The 24487-nt window shown below is 33.7% G+C and overlaps 1 protein-coding gene across 3 annotated transcripts in view; it reads left to right on the top strand.

The window, feature by feature from the left end:
- The window catches only part of LOC128233701 (uncharacterized), a 75780-nt gene extending 61232 nt beyond the window's left edge, over positions 1 to 14548 (top strand). Inside the window, exons 6-7 of one of the 3 annotated variants that reach the window (XM_052947507.1) lie at positions 7074 to 7176; positions 13508 to 13645. In XM_052947507.1, the coding sequence (XP_052803467.1) occupies positions 7074 to 7168 (95 nt within the window). In that variant the 3' untranslated portion in view covers positions 7169 to 7176; positions 13508 to 13645. Of the gene's footprint in view, positions 1 to 7073; positions 7177 to 13319 lie in introns of all 3 variants that reach the window. The other 2 variants (XM_052947509.1, XM_052947505.1) reach the window with 2 other exon arrangements.
- The last annotated feature ends 9939 nt before the right edge of the window (positions 14549 to 24487 follow it).

The following is a 24487-nucleotide window of genomic DNA, read 5'->3' on the forward strand; positions in this document are numbered from 1 at the left end:
CTTCAGACCAACATGACCAGCTGTTTTTTACGCTACGCTGAACACTTGATATCTGTTAATTATTAGCAGACGCCTGCAATCAGTCCTGCCCTTGTTCTATAGGACATCAACAGTGACGCGCTTAATTAACTAGAGTCTCAAAGCTGAGTGTGCTGCGTCATTTTAATAAAATATATTGGGGATATTTTGAAAGGACGCTTTTCTGGTGACCTGTATCACATCGAGTTCGGTGTGTAAACACGGATACATGTTTACTCACCGAACGAGACGTGATGCAGGTCACCAGAAAATTATTTTATCGTAATATTCCATTTATTACATACCTGCCTATTTAATTATTCCTTTTTTGGTTTCAATTTGATATAATTTTACCGCCATCTGTCAAATGCGCGTATGAATTTGAATGTGTTAACGTAGTTTTGTGTAATGAAGTCAAGGGAGGCTACTACAGCGAAACGAAGTCAGAGATTAAAGAATTCACTCTATTGGGCAAAATAAGAACAAAATATTTTATGTTTTAGTAAAATTAACAAATGGCTAATAGATACAATTATCGTCATTTCCTGTAAACGTAACGCTGCCATTTTTAACAAAGTAAATATTCGTGGGATTTTTTGACGATCATAATATGCAGAATTGAGGGAAGTTTGTGAGATCAATCACTATTATTATTTCTATCGATGATGTGAATTCCATGGGTGAAAGTTTTCCGTATTAATACGAAATTTCGTATTTTCGGTCTTCTCAGGGGTCATTTTTCTAAAGCGTGTAAATCCGGTGAGTTTTTCGGGGGGGGGGGGGATATCTCAGCAACTACTTGATTTATTGCATTGAGACTTTATACAATGGTACTCAACCATGCAATCTACTTTAATAACAAAGTAAGATAACTCTTGTTTGCATTAAATTCAAATAATGGCCCTTTTTTATTTGACATAGAAATTCTGATTAAAGTTTTGCATGTAACCACTTTTAAGTCAATACCTCAGCGCATCATGTATTACATTGAAACTTTATACACAGGCATATATAATATTTCTGGCAGCTTTTGTCAACATACATAAGGCCCCTGACAGAAACATCCCTCAATACTTCAATTCTTGCTCATTAATCAAGAATTCATTTAACTGTAACTCATTCAATAAAAGTTAAAAAATGAAAAACAGAATAGGATTAAAGATATATATTGAACTGTGTTTTTTTTTTTTAACAAGTTACCAATCTGACCATTTCACAACGTTCGAATCGACTTTTGACAGCCATTGCCACCTCCATTTGTTTTTCGCAGGCTGTTCAAGCTCTTTAGTATTATACCCTGGGGTTACAAACTTTATTGTTTAATTTTGACAGCAGTTTTTCAATTTATTTCTTTGTTTATTTTTGCCATTTCTTTGTTTATTTTTGCCTACAATTTGCGGTATGTCTTAAAAGTCGCAAAGGATACTGACCGTAAATATTCGGCAAAAACCGGCTTTTTCCGCCATCCAAGCTTTTGTTGGCGCAGAAACTGCTGAGGTTATTCGGAGATCATCTGAATGACGATGCTTTTTAACAAAAAGAAACAACTATTTTCGGAAACGTTCGGCTGATATCGCCGTTAGTAACGGTTTAAGCCATAAAACATTAATTTTCGAACAGAAATATGAAAACCTGAGATCAGATCTTTTGTCAGCAATCTTTTATCATTGGTTTGCAGATATTTTCGCAAAAATTTGCTCTTTCCTAGACAAAAAATAAAAAAGTTGTAAAAACGGTATTTCTGTGAGAGTGCAGCTTTAAGAATTGATACTCTGGCCAGAATACAAGTTATCTATTTTTATGGTTTCTACATCATTGATCTTAACAAAGAGCATGTTGACAAGAAATGGGTTAGAACAGACATGAAAATGTGTAGTTCTTCAGAGTTTGCATTCTTAAGACCATCTGCCCATAATGGGCTTATGTAAGATTCAATATCCACCCCAAAACTTAAAGATGATAACTTCCTGTTAGTCAGTGCTGTTAACAAGCAATCCCAGCATTCAGCCATTGACAAACTAGACACAGGTGCTAGTTCTTTGTCATTTTATTCGAGATCAAATAATTGACTACAATATTGTATTTGTGTTAAAACTGTATTTGTGTTAGGCTAAAAAAATATTAGTGATATTTTGATGCTTTTTTTAACTGCAGAATCTGTAGCCTGGTAGTTAATAATACCCCCGACAAATGAAGTTTGAAGAGGGTATATTGGAGTCACCCTGTGGTCTGTAGGTCAGTCGGTCCGTCGGTTTGTCCATCCGTCCGTTGCAATTTACCTTGTCCGGAGCATAGCTTAAAAACTTCTGGATGGAATTAGATTAAACTTCATACAATGATAGAGCATTATGAGAGGAAGTGCAGTGTACAATAACCATAACTCTATTCTTGCATATTACTGAGTTATTGCCCTTTGTTACTTTTTTTTGTCCGGAGTATAACTTGAAAAGTACTGGTTGGAATTCATTGAAACTTCATACAATAGTAAAGCACAATGAGAGGAAGTGCAGTGTTCAAGAACCATAACTCTACTTTAGCTTATTACTGAGTTATTGCCCTTTATTTGTTTTTTTCCATACAAAACTTGCAGTCTACAAGATGGAATTTATTAAAACTTCATACAATGGTAAAGCACAATGAGAGAAAGTGTAGTGCACAAGAACCATAACTCTATTTCAGCTTATTACAGAGTTACTGCCCTTTGTTACTTTTTTCTTGTCCGGATCATAGCTTGAAAACTATTGGATGGAAATTAATAAAACTTCATACAGTGCTAGATCATACTGAGAGGGAGTGCAGTGTACAGGAACCGCAATTCTATTTCAGCTAATTACAGAGTTATTGCCCTTTGTTACTTTTTTCTTGTCCGGAGCATAACTTGATAGGTATTGGATGGAATTTAATAAAACTTCATACAGTGATAGATCATAATGAGAGGGAGTGCAGTGTACAGGAACAGCAATTATATTTCAGCCAATTACAGAGTTACTGCCCTTTAATAACATTTCCAAGGTGTATCTACAGTGTATAAAAAATTTCAACATTTTGGCGGGAAAATTAACATACACAATTCTGCAGTCATCTGCACTTACACTCCCTGATTTGATTTATTAGCAGCTCTTCTGAATATACACTTGTTTTTACAAGTCAAAGGTAATATTCATTCTGTTTCTCAATCAAAAACGCTGACATTTGACAAGACTCTTAACCATGTCATGATGATGTATTTTATGCGTATTTTCCGAAAATCTAAAACTAGTAACAAATATCAAGTTTTTGTCTACATTGTTTCCATCATTGTTTTTGACTGAAAATTAAAGGAATTAGAAATTCTACCACTTTTGAACCCAATCTACCGCTGTTGAGACCTAAATCTACCTCTCTGTCATTGCCAAAGGTTCACATGTCTGCTTGTTAAAGCTGCCCTCTCACAGATTGAACGTTTTTTTTTGTCTTGGAACGAGCCAATTTTTGCGAAAATCCATGGAAACTAGTAATATAAGACTGCTGACAAAAATTTGTTCGCAGATTTTCATATGTTCAATAATTAATGTTTTATGCACTTTTCTTAAACCGTAATAGTACCCATAAAACATTGATTTTCGAACGGAAATATGCAAATTTGCGATCTGATCTTTTGTCAGCAATCTTTTATCATTGGTTCGCAGATATTTACGCAAAAATTTGCTCTTTCCAAGACAAAAAAAGTTGTAAACCGGTAAATCTGTGAGAGTGCAGCTTTATACTCTACAGGTTACATTTTCAATCCAAATATCCTGGAAATTTGTCAGAAAGGTTGTTTTGATAATTTTTATGTCAAGTTCGAATATGGGTCATCTGGGGTCAAAACTAGGTCACAGAGTCCAAATATGGAAAAACCTTGTTAACTCTCTAGAGGTTACATTTTTCAGCCCAAATATTCTGGAAATTTGTTTGAAAGGTTGTTTCATTCATTTCTAGCTCAAATTTGAATATGGGTCATTTGGGGTCAAAAAGTAGGTCACAGGGCCCTAGTATTGAAAAGCCTTGTAAACTATTTAGAGGCTACATTTATAGCCCAAATATCCTGGAAATTTGTCAGAAAGGTTATTTTATTAATTTTTAGGTCAAGTTCAAATATGGGTCATTTAGGGTCAAAAACTAGCTAACAGATCTCAGTTCTGCTAATAGTAGACTTCTAAAAAGTTTTCTTCAAATCCTGACCCTTGTGTCAAATTTATCCCTGCTGAACAGTTTAGACCATTTTACAGGTTAGCCATCTAGGGCCATCATGGCTGTTTTTTTTTTATTCCTGTGCAATTTTGACAACCAAAAATTTCAAATAATACTAACGTACACTATACTATACTGGTATGAAAGGAAATGACCCTTTCTTGGGGGAAAATGGTGTGTGTTTGGAAAGGACCTGCACAATTATACTAGTGAAAAAATTTAGATAAAAAATGTTCCACATTTTAAAACTGATTACAATTATTGCAATAGTCGAAATTAACACAAGCCTGCAAGCCCTGCACTGGTAAAATGCTATCCGGCCTTGCTTAAATTCTGAATCTTATGTAGCAGGTCTTGTTCAAAAACTTGATGCCAATTAAGCAATAGTTGAATAATTCAGGCTTGTATTGCATTTGACTTTCAGTCAGTATGTGGATGTAATAATATTTTATTATTAGACGCAATTACAAGAACAATTTTAGTAGAATGAAAATTTGTCTATCACTGATACTCATTTGAAATCCTGTGTAATAATGAAATGAAAAAACAAACTTGACATTAAATTATCTAATGCTGTTTAATGGTTGTAACCATATGAGTAAAACAGCCCAGCAGGTATTCAAACAAAACAAGATGTATGTTAATGCATTAGGTATCAAAAAAGCAGCTGAATGGATTTTATTGAATATAAATGTAGCAACCTTATATTGTATCATCGGAATGAACACGGATATATCCAAACTCGGACGGATTCATCACAGGACAAAATAGCAATACTTTATTGGGGCAGACAATATTTTTCACAGTTTTTCATTCATCTCTGGCATTGAATTTTTTGCTACCACAAACACAAAATATTTATATTGGTACCTTGCAGTATCAACTGTGTTGACAACTATCCAACTTAAATATTCATGTAAGATGACCCTATCTTGCATATATTGCTAACTATGGCCCTTTATTATTTGACTTAGAAATTCTGGTTTAGGTTTTGCATGTAACCAGAATTTAGTTAGTAACAGTTCCTAAGTCAATCAGGGGCCATTATTTTGTATTAAGAATAATCTGGAGTTATGAAACGTCATTGTGTGATATGGTCCTGAAGAACAATATGAAGTATGAAGTGAATTAAATAAAGGGTATTGGAGTCAATATAAGTGAAAATGTTAACATGCCATAATACTTAAACTGGATGCAGACAGCGACCGCAGGTCGAGTACTGAAGCCATCTTATTCTTTAAATTATAAGTCAAGCTAATCATTATCTGCTTATTTTTAACTCCATGTTATTATCCCCCGCCTATGAAATAGGGAGGGGGATATTGAAATGGCGTTGTCGGTCCGTCCGTCCGTCCTTCCTTCCGTCCGTCACCTGCGTTTTCTCAGTAACTAGCCGGTAGAATTTCATGAAACTTAAAATAAGTATGAACCACTATACTGGAATGATGCCCGTGCAAAAAAAAAATTGATTGGTCAATTGTCCTTGGAGTTATTGCCCTTGATTTTTTGAAAAATGCACATTCACAACCATTTCTCAGTCACTAGCTGGCAGAATTTCATGAAACTTAAAATAAATATGAATTACTATACTGGGATGATGCCTGTTCATATTTTTTTGGATTGGTCAATTGTACTTGGAGTTATTGCCCTTGATTTTTTGAAAAACTCATTTACAGCCATTTCTCAGTAACTAGTTGGTAGAAATTCTTGAAACTTGAAATAAATATGAACCAACATACTGCGATGATGCCTGTTTATTTATATTTTGGATTGTGTAATTTCTATATGAGTTATTTGCCCTTGATTTATTAAAAGATCCATGTTTGCAGCCTTTTCTATGCAACTAGCTGGTAGAATTTCATGACACTTGGAATAAATAAGAACCAACATACTGTGATGATGCCTGTCTATTTTTCTTTTGGATTGGTCAATTTTCCTTAGAGTTATTGCCCTTGATTTATTAAAAAATCATTGTTTGCAGCCGTTTCTCAGTAACTAGCTGCTAGAATTTAATGAAACTTGAATGTTATATGAACCAACATCCTGCAATGAACTTCTTCGGTGAATTTCTACGGCTACATTTTTATCTCAACTATTGAGTACTTTTTTGCAAAGATTGATGTTTCCGAGTAAGCAGTTTCGGAAAAGACAGTTTCATTTAATCATCCCTCTGAATTATTTTGTTAAAAAAATTTATCATAAAGTAGTCCCGGTCGATATTTTATAATTTGGCTCGGAAAGGGATAAACCAATGTGCTTATCTTATTCTTTCTGAGATTTTTTTTAACCTTCAAGCACAAACAAGCCATCAAGCACAAACAAGCCATTTGTTGGCGGGGGATATCTTTTCACTGAAAATGCTTGTTCTGTTTTGCAGTTGCACGGAAAAGCATTATTTCTGTGTCAAAGGCTCTTTCAACGGGCTTGACATGTTGCCATTTTGGTGACTAGTTTTTACAAAATTATGCCCTAAATAGCTCTATTTGGCATTGCTTTTCTACATTGCGCCTGAAGTTAAAAAAACTACAGTTCAAAGGCAGGATAGGGCTATCATGTAGTTGTCATTACTCCATTGTTGAATTTAAACCATGTTTAAAAGATAGCTGTGTCAAGAATTGAGCCATTATAAATACACATTTGATTGACTTTTAATTTAAAGGATGGTGAACCCTGTAATGACTGTATAGTCATGTTTTCAATCATCATATTACATATTTCCTTTCTGGTCACATTTCATATATTAATGTTAACTTGAATAAAATGTGTTATTGAAAGGTCCACTGAAAGGAATTTGTTGTGCAAGTTTGTTTTTCTGTGGTCTGATGATGCTTGTGTGTTTACAGTTCAAGGAATGTTCAGCACTGCTCCAGCAATGATTGAGGGGACTACCTTTGTGACTGCACTTTTATCTGGTTATTTGGGATGGAGGCTGTGCTGAAAAACCTGGTGACAATAAACAATTTTTTAGCATGCCCTTTAAATGAACTGGGAGAACTTATCTATTTGTATATATATATATAATATAAATATTTAATATACTGGATAAACTGACATATTTTCTCAAATTTGGTCTGATTTTGCCCTATCCCCTGCGAAAATGATGGCCAATAACCATGGACTACCATGGACTACCATGGTAGTTCATGGTCATATGACCATGGACTACCATGGACTACCATGTTACGTCAAATGGCCGCCCCACGGTTTATGACCATGGTCTACCATGGTGTGCTACCATGGTCTACCATGGTGTGCTACCATGGTCTACCATGGTGTGCTACCATGGTCTACCATGGTATCAAACCATGGTAGACCATGGTAGACCATGGTATTATACCATGGTAGACCATGGTGTGATACCGTGGGGCGGCCATTTGACGTAACATGGTAGTCCATGGTAGTCCATGGTCATATGACCATGAACTACCATGGTAGTCCATGGTTATTGGCCATCATTTTCGCAGGGGTGCACACTTAAAGAGTAGTAAAAGTACAGTTCTTGAACAGTTCAAGAACAATTCATGCACATTTCTTAAATAGTAGTAAAAGTTCAGTTCTTGAACAGTTCAAGAACAATTCATGCACATTTCTTAAAATGTTCTTATCATTTTCTAGTGGTTCTTGTACACGTTAAGAATAGATCAAGTACGGATCTAGAAATGTTCTTGCATGGATTAAAATCTTGAAATCTACCCAGTACATTCCTGACTAGATGTGATAACAATTGTTAAACGATAACGTTTTAGGAACAAATCTTGAACAATTGTTACATTATAACTTTCTTGTTTAAAATGTCAACCACTATTATGAAAGAAATAGTCAACAAGAAAATTGAAAACACTTTCTTATAAGCTCCAGTTTTAGGTAACCAATTTCAATTCTTCATGAAAAGTAGATTACTTTTCTTAACTGCTTCTGTTTTACCACAATGAACATTTTTTTCATTTATGATTATGTATTAAAGTTACAAGTATTGCTCACATTTTACTGCGCTTATGCTGTATGAACGCAGTAGGGTAAGAAAGCAAATGACCCAAGATGCTCTAACATGCTAAATATGAAATTTGCTCACATGCCCTACTGCGCTCTTACAGCATAGACGCAAGTAAAACTGTTATCTCTCCTTAATTATATCATTATATTTTTCAAACATGTACTTTTAACCAATGTGCATAAAAACATGGATAAAAAATTCAAACTAACACAGTTGATAAAGTTATTGTATTTAAGAAACAAAAAGTATGCACCTGTACATTAATGGTTCTTAAAGGTAATTCTGGAGTTTAAATGCATAGTTATTAATGACTTAATTTTTTGCATCAGCGCGCCAAACTCAGTTTTGTATTTACTGATAAAAGTTAGTCATACAGTTGTTATTTTGATTCTAGAACGACAGCGTATTAATTGATTCGCATTTATCATTTTCCATGTATCGAGCTTCTTTAGTCCAGCATCCAGCAAATTACTTATCCATGTCAGTGACGTCAAGCGTTTGATGAGAATAACATGAACTATTCATGAATGACAATTTGGACAAATCATGTTCATGAACTCCCACTAAGTTCATGAACTCCTGCTTAGTAAATGAACTTGACAGTTCATGAACATTATTTTTTCAAAATGTCATTCATGAACTAAATTCATGAATAGTTAATGTCACTCGACACAGGGTGATAATTTCATCATTACTACACATCCATTTATAACAGTTTTAATTTCTTATGACGCATATAAACACAATTAGTAAGAAACCATTGAATTGCTCATTTCAGTCCTTGACATTTACATCTAGTCTCTGTACCCAGGTCCCTTTTCCTTATACACTTGATGATGAAACGCATCTGCGAAAAGATTTTTTGCAGTCATTCTTTGCATGATTAGTTTTGTTGAAGTGGTCTTTTCTTAACTCTGGAAGCCTTTCGTTGTCTGAGACTTTGACATCCATCTTCCAACCTGAAAAATATTTCTTTTATTTATTTGTACTGCCAACATTTTCAAATAACTAACGGCCAGTTGGTTATCAAATCAGTGCGAATTAAGATTTCAATGTTGCAGGTATATAAATTAATGATAGCTTATTTAATTCTTTCGAACCAAAGAGCTCAAATTTATTGAGTCTGATTTTTTTTAAAGATTCTCATTAGTGTTTGTCTGTTACATATAAAATCCACTCCACACATCCAACCATATTGTTTTCAAAACCAGAATGAAAATCTTACCATTTGCTTTAAAAAATAGTCTACTCACTGATGGATTTGACAATTTACGGCTTTGAATGTTTTTCTCCTTCACTGGTTGATTCTTTTGAGGACTGATGATTTATTTGTTAGCTCCTTTGGGTTGGCTAAAATAGACGAAACAACATTTCAGACACTTAACCATAATTTGCTTGCATAGTGGTTATTTAAAAGGTCAAGGGTTGGCAGCGATGCAAAAGTCCATTGAAGGACCAAAATTTAAAAATGTTAAAAAAATCAATTTCTTCTTAGTTTTGAGGTTCAATATTTAACAAGCATGATTCATACCCATTTATCCATTGCAACATGAGGAGCTGTAATTAGGATTTGAGCATATTTTATGATATAAGATTTTATCAGATTTCAAATCAAAGCTACATTGTCTTTAAACAAAAAGAGTATATTTGTGACTGAGTCGAAGTTATTGAAACTGTCCAATCAACAATGTCTTTGTTTTGATTGCAGCTATATTTAAAAAGATATTAACATATTTGTAACCCGGAAATGATCTCTCATCCACTACTTTTCATTATTAACCTGAAGAACTTTTTTTTTTTATTTGACAAGATATAATAACGAACTCACAACATTGTTAAATAGGTAGTCTGGAGCATTTTGACATGAAAACAAAGTGATAATGTCAACAGACTTTTTAGAATAAATGTGAAAGTTTTTTTATAAAAAATATTAATATTCTATTGTAAAATTTGTTAACTCCCTACTAACATGTCGCCAAAAATATATGTTTCACTCCCCTAAAAGATCGTTCCTCAAAACAATAAAAACTTTTTTAAAGGTTTTAGTTTTTGACCTTCCCCACCCACTTTTACATCGCTGCCGGCCCATTACAATTGATCCTTTTTCTCGACAAAAATAGCTTACCAACGTTAAGAAACAAATTTAAAAGCTGCTTTAATATATATATATATATATATATATATATATATATATATATATATATATATATATATATATATATATATATATATATATAAATTAAGTATTAGCTGAACGCTAGTCAAAAACAAGCATTTAACTGTGTTTCTACACAAACGTATTTCGTATGTTTGTCGCGAAAATGTATTACAACAAAACATATTTGCTCATTACTTCAAAATGTTGCTATGTTATTTTAAACAATAATATTAGCGTAAAAGATCGTTATAAACGTTACTGAATTATACTCCTTACATCGCTTGAACTTACCTTAAATAAACGAAACAAGACATCAGTTTATTTGGCGCATTATTTCGACAAAAATGGCGGGCGTTCGAAACTATCTCCGCCAGTGAAGAGCGTTTCGTCTTAAATGCGTAACCGTTAGAATATAGTTATATCGCTACGTTAGAATATGGCTATAGTATTTTGTAAATATTATATTTAACCGGTTTAACAACTAATTAACCAGTGTTGACCACAGGTGCTCGTCACATTGCCTGGATACAGTAATTTTATATAAAATAATTTTTTTTTTTTTTTTTTTTTTGACAAGATAGTGAATATATGTCATTTTAAAAAAATATTCCACATTTTTCATGAAAAAAAGTTACTAATAACTTGACAAAATCTTGACAAAAAATAAATAAAAAAATCTATTAAAAAAAAATATATATAAAAAATATAAATTACTGTATCCAGGCAATGTGACCAGCAATCCATGGCACCTTACATGATACATATGATATATGTGGTGCTTTAATTCAAATAAATTTAATTTTAATGTTCATGTTATTTTGATATGGAATTTTCTTTACGTTTGTTATGCCCCCTTTTGAAAAAAGTGGGGTATATTGTTTTGCACATGTCGGTCGGTCGGTCGGTCGGTCTGTCTGTCTGTCGGTCGGTCGGAATACCAAATGGTTTCCGATCAATAACTTGAGAACGCTTTGACCGAGGGACCTCATACTTGGTATGTGTATTGGTCATCACCAGCAGATGAACCCTATTGATTTTGAGGTCAGTGGGTCAAAGGTCAAGGTCAGTGTGACCTTTACATGAAAAACGGTTTCCGATCAATAACTTGAGAACGCTTTGACCCAGGAACCTCATACTTGGTAGGTGTATTGGTCATGACCAGCAGATGAACCCTATTGATTTTGAGGTCAGTGGGTCAAAGGTCAAGGTCAGTGTGACCTTAACATGAAAAACGGTTTCCGATCAATAACTTGAGAACGCTTTGACCCAGGGACCTCATACTAGGTAGGCTTATTGGTCATGACCAGCAGATGAACCCTATTGATTTTGAGGTCAGTGGGTCAAAGGTCAAGGTCAGTGTGACTGTAAGCTGAAAAAAGGTTTTCTGATTGTCCATATTTTATTTAAGTGTCCAAATCCTACTAACAATTTGGCTCCCAAGGGGGCATAAATGTTTCACTAACATCTCTTGTTATTTTTTTATTTATAATCTTTGGGTTATAACTGGGCCAAATGTGTTACACTAAATGCACCAGCCACTTGTAACCACAGCTACCTCAACTTCCTGCCTGTTGCTGATGCAACTACTTGTTTTTGTACAAGTTTCCTTTTAAAGACATATGCAGAACATTTTAAGAACTTGCCATGTTCATAAGCTGTTCCTATGATGTGCCAAATTGTTTAAAAAGAACATTTCAAGAACATATTAAGAACATAAAAGTTCATAAACTATTCTTTAAATGTGCCAACTTGTCTTTATGAACAGTTCAAGAACATTTTAAGTGCAAACACTATTCATGAACTGTTCTTATATTGTACTAGACTTTAATATAGAACAGTATTAGAACAACAATAGTCTTTAAAAAATTCAAGAACTGTTCTTAAAAAGTATTCTTGAACTGTTCAAGTACAACTGTTCTTAAAAGTGATCAGTTACTGTTCTAGTACAGTTTTGCATAGTTCTTGAACAGTAATTAAACACAAGAACATCATTTCACAGAGGTAATGGAGCATAGATGCTCGGTAATGAGCAAATGCTCTATTTCCCACAATGTTTTCAAAGGTTTTCAAATTTGGCATTCTTCCTTTCCAATAGATATTCTTCCTTTCCATCAGATGCTTTCGTTGTGGATGAGTCTAAAATTAGCAGAACAGCTGGTAAAGGGTTAATACTGAAACACAACTTCTGTTGTTGACAAGTTGTGTGTTTACTAAATATCAGTAAAGAATAAGACCACATTTATTAAGTTGCTATTTCTGTTATTTACCAAAATCAACAAATCATTTTTAGACTTATCCAAAGTAAAGAATCAGATAAAAAAGGATGATGGTAGACTATGGTAAACTGTCACAGTGGCTGACCATGGTCAACCTTGGTGTACCATGGTAGACCATGGTTGAAATGGTGACTCTCGGAGTAAAACTTTTATACCATGGTCTACTGTGGGTTTTTTCATGGTACTTGATGGTTGACCTTCAAAAACCATGGTATACCATGGTGATCTTTTTTTGTACCATGGTAGACCATGGTCGACCATGGTCAAACCATGGTATACCATGGTGATCTTTTTTTGTACTATGGTCGACCACGGTCGACCGTGGTCGACCGTGGTCCAGGCAATGAGTTTCCCACGGTACTTGATGGTTAACCATGATAAAACATGGTTGACCGTCAAAAACTGTCAAAAACCGTGGGGACCATGGTCGACCATGGTCATTATTTCGCCGGGGATTGCATGAAGAACATTTGATGCATATAGATTTTCAGGAAAGTGGTAAATTGAACAAAATGTTTTATTTACATTTTTTTTGTTTCTTAAAATTTTCAGGGAAACAGTATTTTCATTGGCTAAAATAATATTTTTTTGTGTGAACAGTTGTTAAATAGTTGGATGACTTAATTATGTGAATCATTAAAGCACTTAATTACTTTCTAAGGACAAAAATAACAAGATGAAGATGATATTCAAGGACAAAAACAACAACCTGAAGATGATACTCAATTTAAAAACATTTTTTGATACGTTGATTATGAAAGTGATGGGGAAAGAATCAGTTCAAATTGTGCTTATCAAGGTCTATAGCATTAAAGCACAAAAATAAATGAGTTTTCCTATTCTTACCAGGGTCAACCACTACAGCTGCTGCTAGTACCAGAACTAGCACTACTACCACAACTCCTACTACCACTACTACAATATACTTTTCATTTACTGTCAGAATGTAACCATTCAACAGAAGTTTGCAGTTTTTTAAATTGCAATTTTTTTTTTTCAAATCTTACGATCAGCAATTTGAAGGAATAATGAGGTGTTATCTTGAAAGACTAAACATTTGAAACACTCCTCTACTAAATGCGGCAATGTAGTTGTTTTATTTTAAAATTGATTACATTTATATTAATTATACTTTAATTGAATGAAGTTAAATGTGTCAGCTTTATGGATCTTTTTAGGACAAGAGAATTTAGATCTTAAAACCAAAGATAAAGAAAAGTTAATATATATGAACATGTGTCACCGTGTGACTTTCTCTTCCAAATTCTGTTAGAAAATTTATTGTTCTTTTTTTTGGTTACATCTTATTTTTCTATGATATTTACTTTCATAATTTCCTAAAGAGACTTTTGTCAGTCATTCTAATTGCAATTGAGTGTTTTGACATTTCTGATAAGATTTTACTGTTTCCTCTTCTTAATTATTATCAGTTAATTATCTCAGATCATAATCATAAACCTTACTCTTGGAGACTTTGACACTTCTCAATTATCTCAGACTTAATCTAATTGTAAATTTTATTTTTGACAATAATTATTTTTGAGTGACACTTTCTAAAATCTTCGATCATTATCTTTTTATCACTTAATTCTGATTGGTAACTTCTACTCTTTAAGTAAGTATATAAGTATGTACATTTTTCATTTAGAAGAGAGAAATATATACATTAGAGATACATATAGACTAGGAACTTTGTACTTCTTCTTTTACTAAGGAAATATCTTTGAACTACTTTTTTTGTGACTATATAATTAATTCACTTACTTTCATAACTTAATATATCACATGGACTATTGAATGTTTCTTGTTAAATAAGTCTTTGGATTTATCTTTGTTAACTATTCAACTTAAATGTGGAATTAATAAAGAACCAACTTTTAAACATCTTAATTGGACTTGAGTTGTTAATCAAAGTGAACCATTAAACGTGATCTGAACTTAAACGGTAACTCGCAGTTGTGCCAGCTAATTCCCCAAATTAATGGTTAACTGCACGCGCCCCTTAGACAGTGTGGCTCGGGCTCGGTGACCACCCCTACTATACCGGAGTGTATATACTGGCCCGATCCCGACGCTGCACGACTTAACTGGGGTGCGCAAAAAAGACTTTCATGTAACCTCATCTCCTCATGAGCACAAATTAAGAATAATTTTGACAAAAATTTCTTGACACAAGGAGATGGCTGATTTACAATTGCTTGCAAGTTTTACATGTCTATGTGCTTTATATAATTAACCACTTCTGTAACTGCCAAATTGAACATAGAAAGGTCATACAAATTTGAATACCATAGTAGAGATAAAATTAATGTGCAATATCTTGTTTATTGATGCTGCCCACAAAATAATGATGTTACAATTTATTATTATATTTATGCTGCACCAATTTACTGTAAAATTTATACTAATAACCTTAAACGTAAGGAAAGTATAAATGTTGTAGCAGTATGCATATTCGTGACAATTATTTTTATATGTTTTTGTGTTTCTTTGCATTCTGTATTTTGACTTGCCATTGACAATTCCATAAAATATCTTCAAACTTGTATCATACAAGTGCTTTACAATTGATCTACAAACTTAAGACAAGTGGATAATCTATTCTTCGATTTTCTAAGGGTTAATTTTTAATTTTTGAGTCAACGCTCAAAATTCTAAAATATGCTAAAGATATTGAAACTTTATTGCGCAAAAAGTTTGTTTTATCGCATACCCTTATGATATCGGATATTGGAATCAAAATAAAGTGAAATGAGTTAAACTGTATAATTACTTCATAATCTTATATACATGTATATGTTCTTTAAAGCTATTTTGTATGTGGATCCACACTGTACATATCATTGTTTATAGCAACTTGTATTGTCATTATTTTTCATTTGTATTGTATTGTTACATGGGTGAAAATTCGTCATATAATATTCATGTTATGTTAAACTTCAATTATAGAATTAGAAAAATCAAAAAAAAAATTCTACTTATGTTAAAGTTATAACTGTTTTATTAAGTTCGGGACGAACTTTTTGTGAGCAAGGAGGAATTTGTCACCGTGTGACTTTCTCTTTCAAATTCTGTTAGAAAATTTATTGTTCTTTTTTTTGGTTACATATTTACTTTCATAATTTCCTAAAGAGACTTTTGTCAGTCATTCTATTTGCAATTGAGTGTTTTGACATTTCTGATAAGATTTTACTGCTTCCTCTTCTTAATTATTATCAGTTAATTATCTCAGATCATAATCATAAACCTTACTTGTTGAGACTTTGACACTTCTCAAGTATCTCAGACTTAATCTAATTGTAATTTTTTTTTTGACAATAATTATTTTTGTGTGACACTTTCTAAAATCTTTGATCATTATCTTTTTATCACTTAATTCTGATTGGTAACTTCTACTCTTTAAGTTAGTATATAAGTATGTACATTTTTCATTTAGAAGAGAGAAATATATACATTAGAGACACATATAAACTAGGAACTTTGTACTTCTTCTTTTACTAAGGAAATATCTTTGAACTACTTCTTTTGTGACTATATAATTAATTCACTTACTTTCATAACTTAATATATCACATGGACTATTGAATGTTTCTTGTCACCGTGTGACTTTCTCTTCCAAATTCTGTTAGAAAATTTATTGTTCTTTTTTTTGGTTACATCTTATTTTTCTATGATATTTACTTTCATAATTTCCTAAAGAGACTTTTGTCAGTCATTCTAATTGCAATTGAGTGTTTTGACATTTCTGATAAGATTTTACTGCTTCCTCTTCTTAATTATTATCAGTTAATTATCTCAGATCATAATCATAAACCTTACTCTTGGAGACTTTGACACTTCTCAATTATCTCAGACTTAATCTAATTGTAAATTTTATTTTTGACAATAATTATTTTTGAGTGAAACTTTCTAAAATCTTCGATCATTATCTTTTTATCACTTAATTCTGATTGGTAACTTCTACTCTTTAAGTTAGTATATAAGTATGTACATTTTTCATTTAGAAGAGAGAAATATATACATTAAAGACACATATAAACTAGGAACTTTGTACTTCTTCTTTTACTAAGGAAATATCTTTGAACTACTTTTTTGTGGCTATATAATTAATTCACTTACTTTCATAACTTAATATATCACATGGACTATTGAATGTTTCTTGTTAAATAAGTCTTTGGATTTATCTTTGTTAACTATTCAACTTAAATGTGGAATAAATAAAGAACCAACTTTTAAACATCTTAATTGGACTCGAGTTGTTAATCAAAGTGAACCATTAAACTTGATCTGAACTTAAATGGTAACTCGCAGTTGTGCCAGCTAATTCCCCAAATTAATGGCCAACTGCACGTGCCCCTTAGACAGTGTGGCTCGGGCTCGGTGACCACCCCTACTATACCGGAGTGTATATACTGGCCTGTTTATCGAGGCTGCACGACTTAACTGGGGTGCGCGGTGCCACATGTATGCCCTATATATACTTTTTACTTTGAGTGTATTTGTGGGGTATTGTATGCATGACCCTATTTTCCTTAGGATTGCTTCTAAACATCATGTATCTTCTTCCAAATGCCTGTCCCATGCAGTGATTGAAGTTAATTATAATTAAGGAGGTTACAAATGACTGTCTTGTTTGTGTTACCATGTTGAATTCCAGTCTCCAAAAAAAAGTTTGAGGGGGTATATAGGAGTGAGCTTGTCGGTCGGTCGGTCGGTCGGTCGGTTGGTGGGTCTGTCGGTTTTCGTGGTTTTCATGATATTGGGGCTGGTGGGGCCAAGGTCAAGGTCACTGTTACTAAAAATAGAAAAATGGTCTCTGCTTCATAACTTTAACTGGGCATGAGATATTGTGATGAAACTTGCTGTATAGGCAGCCTCTGTGAAGACAATGCTTGTGATTGAAAATGGGGCCAGTGGAGTAAAGGGTTTTGTGCACTGTTACGAAAATAGAAAAACGGTTTCTGGACAAACAATACATGCATGATAAAAGAAGATGCAGTGTGCAGTAACCTTGGAGTTATGGCCTCTTTTCAAAGGAATGGTTTGCCATTCCTGTGTCCATGCGGCATTTGGGGGTATTCGTCACTCCTGTGACAGCTCTAGTTTGTAATGATCATAAATATTAATGCATACGCAAATCAATAAAGGAACGAGTTTTATTTTTATTTATTTGTCAGGAAAAATATAAGTTAATACAAGTAAAGATACCAGGCAAACAATTTTATCACTTTCACTACAACTTTGAGTATAAAGTGAAGGACTTAGGACTAGCTAGTGGTAATGATGGTTCTAACTTAAAAAAGTTTGATAGTCTACATACTGTGATATAACTTCTGGTGATCATCTGATACACATATATTAACAAAAGTACTAATAGAATATACATGATGTAAAAAAAGCAATAAGATAAGTGTCTCATCTAATTGACAAACATAAAACAGTTATGGTTTACATTTACAGGAAAGCCTTAAATTGGAATTATATTTTATCATGGACCTATGGTTTATAGGTCCGTGATTTTATTGAGATAAATATATTACAACATTTACTACCTTCAATTTTGATAAAGCTGGCATAAAAATAGATTAAGGTTAACAATTAAAACCTAGCAAATTAAAGAATATGTTCGCTTTGGTATTATGCCTGATTTTTATCCTTGAAAAACAGTCTTTAAATGTACAATATCTATTGTCATTGTGCAATTCAATGCATATTTATCGTAATCAGAGACAAAAGAATGTGCCTAAGCATAATAGGATAGGTAATTGATAAATCTTGCCAGCACATCAATGACTGCAATTTAAATTCTGTTTAAGATACTCTTTAAGTTAAACTTATTCACAAAGCTAGATCAGTTATCTGTGCCAGAGCATTTTGTAAATAAAACGATAATCTAAGATTCTTAATATAAATCCTTGGCAAAAAAGTCATGCTGCATGGTATATAACTGAAAAAATATGTATAAGGTATTTTAAGTCTGAAACTTTCAGGTTTTATATAATACAATTAAAATATTTTAGCCAGTCACTATGCTACCAAATTCAAAATGATGTATTGTTATTTATTATGCCCCCCTTCGAAGAAGAGGGGTATATTGCTTTGCACAGGCATGTCGGTATGTCGGTCGGTCGGTCGGTCGGTCCGTCGGTAGACCAAAGCTTGTCCGAGTGATAAGTCAACAATTCCTGGATGTATGGTCATCAAACTTTACATGAAGGTTGGGCCTGACCAGTAGATGACCCCTATTGATTTAAGGGCTCATCAGGTCAAAGGTCAAGGTCACAGTGACCTTTAATGGTATATAATTTTAAAGCTTGTCCGAGTGATAACTCAACAATGCCTAGACCTATGGTCATCAAACTTGATATGGAAGTTGGGCCTGACCAGGAGATGACCCTTATTGTTTTTGGGGGTCATCGGGCCAAAGGTCAAGGTCACAGTGACCTTGAATGGTAAAAGGTTGTCCGTGTGATTACTTGACAATGCCTGCACCCATGGCCCTCATAATTGACATGGAGGTTGGGCCTGACCAGTAGATGACCCCTTTTTTGGGGGGGGGGTCATCGGGCCAAAGATCAAGGTCACAGTGATCTTGAATGTTAAAAGGTTGTCCATGTGATAACTAGACAATGCCTGCTCCTATGGCCCTCATACTTGACATGGAGGTTGGGCCTGACCAGTAAATGATCTCTATTGTTTTTGGGTGTCATCGGGCCAAAGGTCAAGGTCACAGTGATCTTGAATGGTAAAAGGTTGTGGGTGTGATAACTTGACAATGCCTGCACCCATGGCCCTCATACTTGACATGGACATTGGGCCTGACAAGTAGAAGACACCTATTGTTTTGGGGGGGGGGGTCATCGGGCCAAAGGTCAAGGTCACAGTGACCTTGAATGGTAAAATGTTGTCCGAGTGATAACATGACAATGCCTGCACCCATGGCCCTCATACTTGACATGGACGTTGGACCTGACCAGTAGATTGCCCCTATAGGCTTTAGGGTCATTGGACCAAAGGTCAAGGTCACAGTGACCTTGAATGATAAAAGGTTGTCAGAATGACAAGTCAACAATGCCTGCACCCATGGCCCTCAAACTTGACTTGGAAGTTGAGTCTGACCAGTAGAAGACCCCTATTGATTTTAGGAGTCAAAGGTCAAGGTCACAGTGACCTTGAAAGCAAACTCGCCAATTTCTTGACCTATGATCATCAAACTTGATTTGAAGGTTGGGCCTGACCAGTAGATGGCCCTTATTGATTTTGGGGGTCATCGGGCAAAGGTCAAGGTCACAGTAACATTTAACGCACAAAAGTTAACAAATCTTCTCCCTGTGATATCTCAACAATGCCTGAACCTATGATCATCAAACTTGACATGGAAGTTGGGCCTGACGTGAAGATGACCCTTATTGATTTTAGGAGTCATCGAGTCAAAGGTCAAGTTTACAGTGACCTTGAATGCGAAAATGTTTCGAGTGATAACTTGACAATGCCTGCACCCATGGCTCTCAAACTTGATTTGATGTTGCGTCTGATCTGTAGATGGCCTCTAATGATTTTAGGGGTCATGTGGTAAAAGGTCAAGGTCACAGTGACCTTGAACGAAAAAAATCTTGTCTGTGTGATAACTTGTCAATGCCTGCATCCATGGCCCTCAAACTTGACATTTAGATTTTTTGTGACCAGCTGATGACTCCTATGGATTTTGAGGTCAAAGGTCATGGTATCTTAAAACTGCCTCAACGGCATCCAATGTCAGTGACAAACCAGCTGTCATTTGGGTCCATGCATATTTCATTCAATTGTCCATATAATCCTGACAACATGGCGCTCAGGGGGGCATAATGTTTGACAAACATCTCTTGTTTATTCCTGTTATACACAAAGAGGTAAGACATGAAAAGTCACAAAACAACTGTCATTTTGTTAATGTCCAAACAAAGTTCAATTTAAAGTACACATTAATCGACCAAATGACAACAGTAAGGCCACTGAAATGATTTGACAACAACAATTAAACGCAATATTAAAAATAATGTTGTAACATGCTTTGCATTCATGAAGTCAACTTCCTCAATGTTGCATGTAGTTAGTTTTTTAGGCTGTAGGCCGCTAGGACTGCAGACTTTTATAACCGTATCACGCATCGGCAGATCGACATAACATTTTTAACTTTTAGCGAATTAATGCGCGCACGGGAGTATTGCTGCGTGGGTCAACGACCTAATTTACATTAACATTTACATCGCAAATACCTAGTAAGCAATCTGCTCTAATTGCTATGGACTGCATTCTGCATATTGATCAGCTTGCTAAAAGTAGCGCCGTAATGAGTCTTCAGTCTATGTTATGCGGTTAATATAGTTTGGAAACGCTGCGTTTTTCGTCATATAACGCACTTGATATATATTTTGATATCTGCGAGTTACAGAACGCAATATAGAAAAGCCGAATCTGCAAATAGTTGCAAAATTACTGCTTACTGAATCCAATAAATACATGTATTTTATACCTGTGTTTAGATTTGGCTTCGGCCGGGGACCAAAACATATCTACATGTACAATGTAGTTAAGAATAGAATGTGGGTCATCGCATTCAGACAGGTTTATTCACCGGAAATATCCTCTGAGAAGTCGTTAAAAGACGGAAAAATATGGATCGTAATATGATGCTACAAATGCTAATTAGGCGTAAGATATCAAACCATAATGTTTTAAATGAAATTATGATAATTCATTTTATCCTACAATCAGTTTTTTTTCAAGTATAATTTCTTCGTTTTACATTGCCTAAATCTGCTATTACTTGACGTTTTTATTGAGATTGTTAGTTTTTAATTGTGTTTTTAAAATGTGTGTCGCATAAAACCATTCTCTTGTGTAAGTACATACTAACAACCTTTTAAACATTTACAAAATGAATATTATACACTTTAAGAATTCAAATCAAACCGCGTAAAGCGTTGACAGGCCATCGACCTGCTACAATTTTTGTCAAAGTCATGTAATGCCGAATGAAATGGAAAGTATGTGAATATTTCTAAATTTGTCTCAGTAATTTCAGTCCAATATCTTGAGCGTGTAGCAAATGTATAATTGTATATGCATATGCATATTTAAAAACAAAAAACTGATATAAATCTGTTCATTTTGTCCACGAGTGACATATGTTGAGGGCATTATTAAGATACATGTACATAAAGCATATAGAGAGAAATAGTATGTGGGTGATTCGATCCAGAGGTATTAGGCGTTGTAGAAAGAAGCCTTAAATATAAACCTAATTAATATGTCCAATGCATTTTGTTGGGATGCATTTTGTAAAGCCTGCATACCCTGTTAGTGAATTAAATACGCCTCAAGTCAAGTTTGAAGTGTAGAGTAGATTTGACTAAAAATTCCTTAATGCTTTAGCCGTGGCAGTGCATTGTTTATGAAACAAAAGCTCAAGATAAGGTTTTATATGATTTTGAGTATAACTCCATATCTTATAAGTAACTATTTGGCGTATCCCACATTTCAAGTAACTTCTACTTCATGATCTTATTGAGAATCAACATTAAACATAAACGTTTTTGCGAAGGAAATTATGAGCGAGCATATACTATCTTTAGATGTTTATGTTGATACATATGTTTTACAATTACATGACTTTACTCACAAAATATTGCAGGCCGAAAGCCATTCAACGCTTTAAGCGCTTTGATTTTGTATATTGAGACACATAGTGTAACGAAATTATTATTGTTAACATATGTTATTGTCAGTTGAATTTTTATGCTCTTTCAGTTGTTGAAAACATGTTAATACAAATGCTTATCAATAGAAATGGTTTCTATGATATATCAATTGATATTCAGTCAGTCGTTTAAATCTTGATTAAAATGACAAAGAGCTAGTGCCTGTGTCCTGTCTGACAATGGTTGATTGTTGGGATTGTGTGTGAGCTGCACTGACTGACAGGGATTTGTCTTTTTCAAGTGCTATGGTGGATCTTGTACCATAGATTAGGCACAGCCTCACATCATTTTGTTTTTGAACCAATCAATAAGAACTGAACAATTAGGGCTAAATTGAATAGTTTCATTATGTCGCTTGCTTGACACTGGTCAAACATTGCACCAATTATACATAGTCATTAAAATGACTGACGTTGTATATCAAAATTTGCATTTTTTTAATATTAATTTTAGATTATCAAATATGTGTCAAATAAAATGCAATCTCCAAAAAAACTCACAACCATGATCAATCTTGGATTTGGCTTTGCTGCATATATATGGGAAAAATGTATTTTTTTTTTACTTTTGATGTCAGTCCCTTACCCATATCAAGTATGTTTTTGATGCTGTAAATGCTTGTTGAATAGTATTTCACCTATATATTAAGGTAGGTATAAGTTTACATTTTCCAAAAGTGTAAAGTAATGCTTTTGACTTTGAAATATCTTGATTTAAATGTGTTGTCACATGACGTTTTTGCCGAGTATATGTAATTTTAAGACACATGTAAAAGGTCAAGGAATGAAAAGTTGACAATTTAAGTACCATAGTGAGAGGTTATTATAATGTGATATTTATGACAATAAAAATGGGACAAAAGCTTAATTAGGCCTAAAAAAGTGTTTGGTCAGGGTAACATCTTTTTTCAAAAACAGGTCGGGTACGTAGGCTTTTCCCTCTTTTTTGTTTTTATTAGGTGTATATAAGAATGTCATTTTCATCATAGCGGAAAGGTGTTAAAGTTGCCTTCTGTATACACATTTAAGGTTTTGAACTACATATTGAAAAGCAATTAAAAATAAAAAATAAATACATTTTTTTGTTCAAACTGACTAAAAACAAAAGGGTCAGCGCCTATTCCGTAGGTAGGGTCGGGTTACCCGAACCAAATATATTTTTTTAGGCCTTATGTAACTTCCTTATTGATTGTACTACACTGACAGTTTATTTATTCATGTTTGCAAAACCTCTCCTAAATACATCTCAAGTACAAAACATAAAATGTAGAGTCATTATGTAGAACGTATATGTATGGTGGCGTGATTGAGTGAAATTCCCCGATGATTGTGGGGAATTCTCCTGTTTGTTCCGTAACAGCCGGTTATTGATTCTAAGCTACTGATGTAATACCTGCAATATTTCCCTACAGATATGTCTGGTAAGGTTGCTATTGACTGTATGGAGAGCATATTGAAAAAACATATTATTCGTAATAAACATAAAACGTAATATTATTATTGTTGTCATCTGGTTGTGAGTTTGGTATCCAAGTGTCATCAAGTATTTATTTCCTATATACAGACATCAGTGTATTTGATATCATGATGATGTATATCAAGAGCATAATAATCATAACCAAGAAATTTGAGGACAAACTGATACATTTCAAGACAAAGTATAGTAAATCTTTTTACATTGTACAACAATGGTTTAAGTGTGAGATTACTGTTTGTTTATTTTAGTATATTAAATCTATTTACATTGTACAACAATGGTTTAAGTATTTGTTTATTTATTTGTTTGCTGCTTTTGTCCAGAAAACATGTGCTTATGAAGTGCCATAGTTTCAAATTTTGTAACATAATTATATCATGTATGTATATAAGTTGACAGTTGACAGTTTAAGTTTGTTATTGGTGTTAATGTTTATTATTTGCTATATACATGTTTTGAATGTTTTAATGGCCTTACATGTTTTATAGCCCTTTAAACCAAACACAAAATAATGTTATACTTATTTTGTCATAACTCACTGTGCTTAAGTTAAAAATGTTTTACAACACGTGAAGTGCAATACTGTACATCACTCATAGAGTAATTCATAGTT

This window comes from Mya arenaria, chromosome 5, assembly GCF_026914265.1.
Source record: "Mya arenaria isolate MELC-2E11 chromosome 5, ASM2691426v1".
Classification (NCBI taxonomy): domain Eukaryota; kingdom Metazoa; phylum Mollusca; class Bivalvia; order Myida; family Myidae; genus Mya; species Mya arenaria.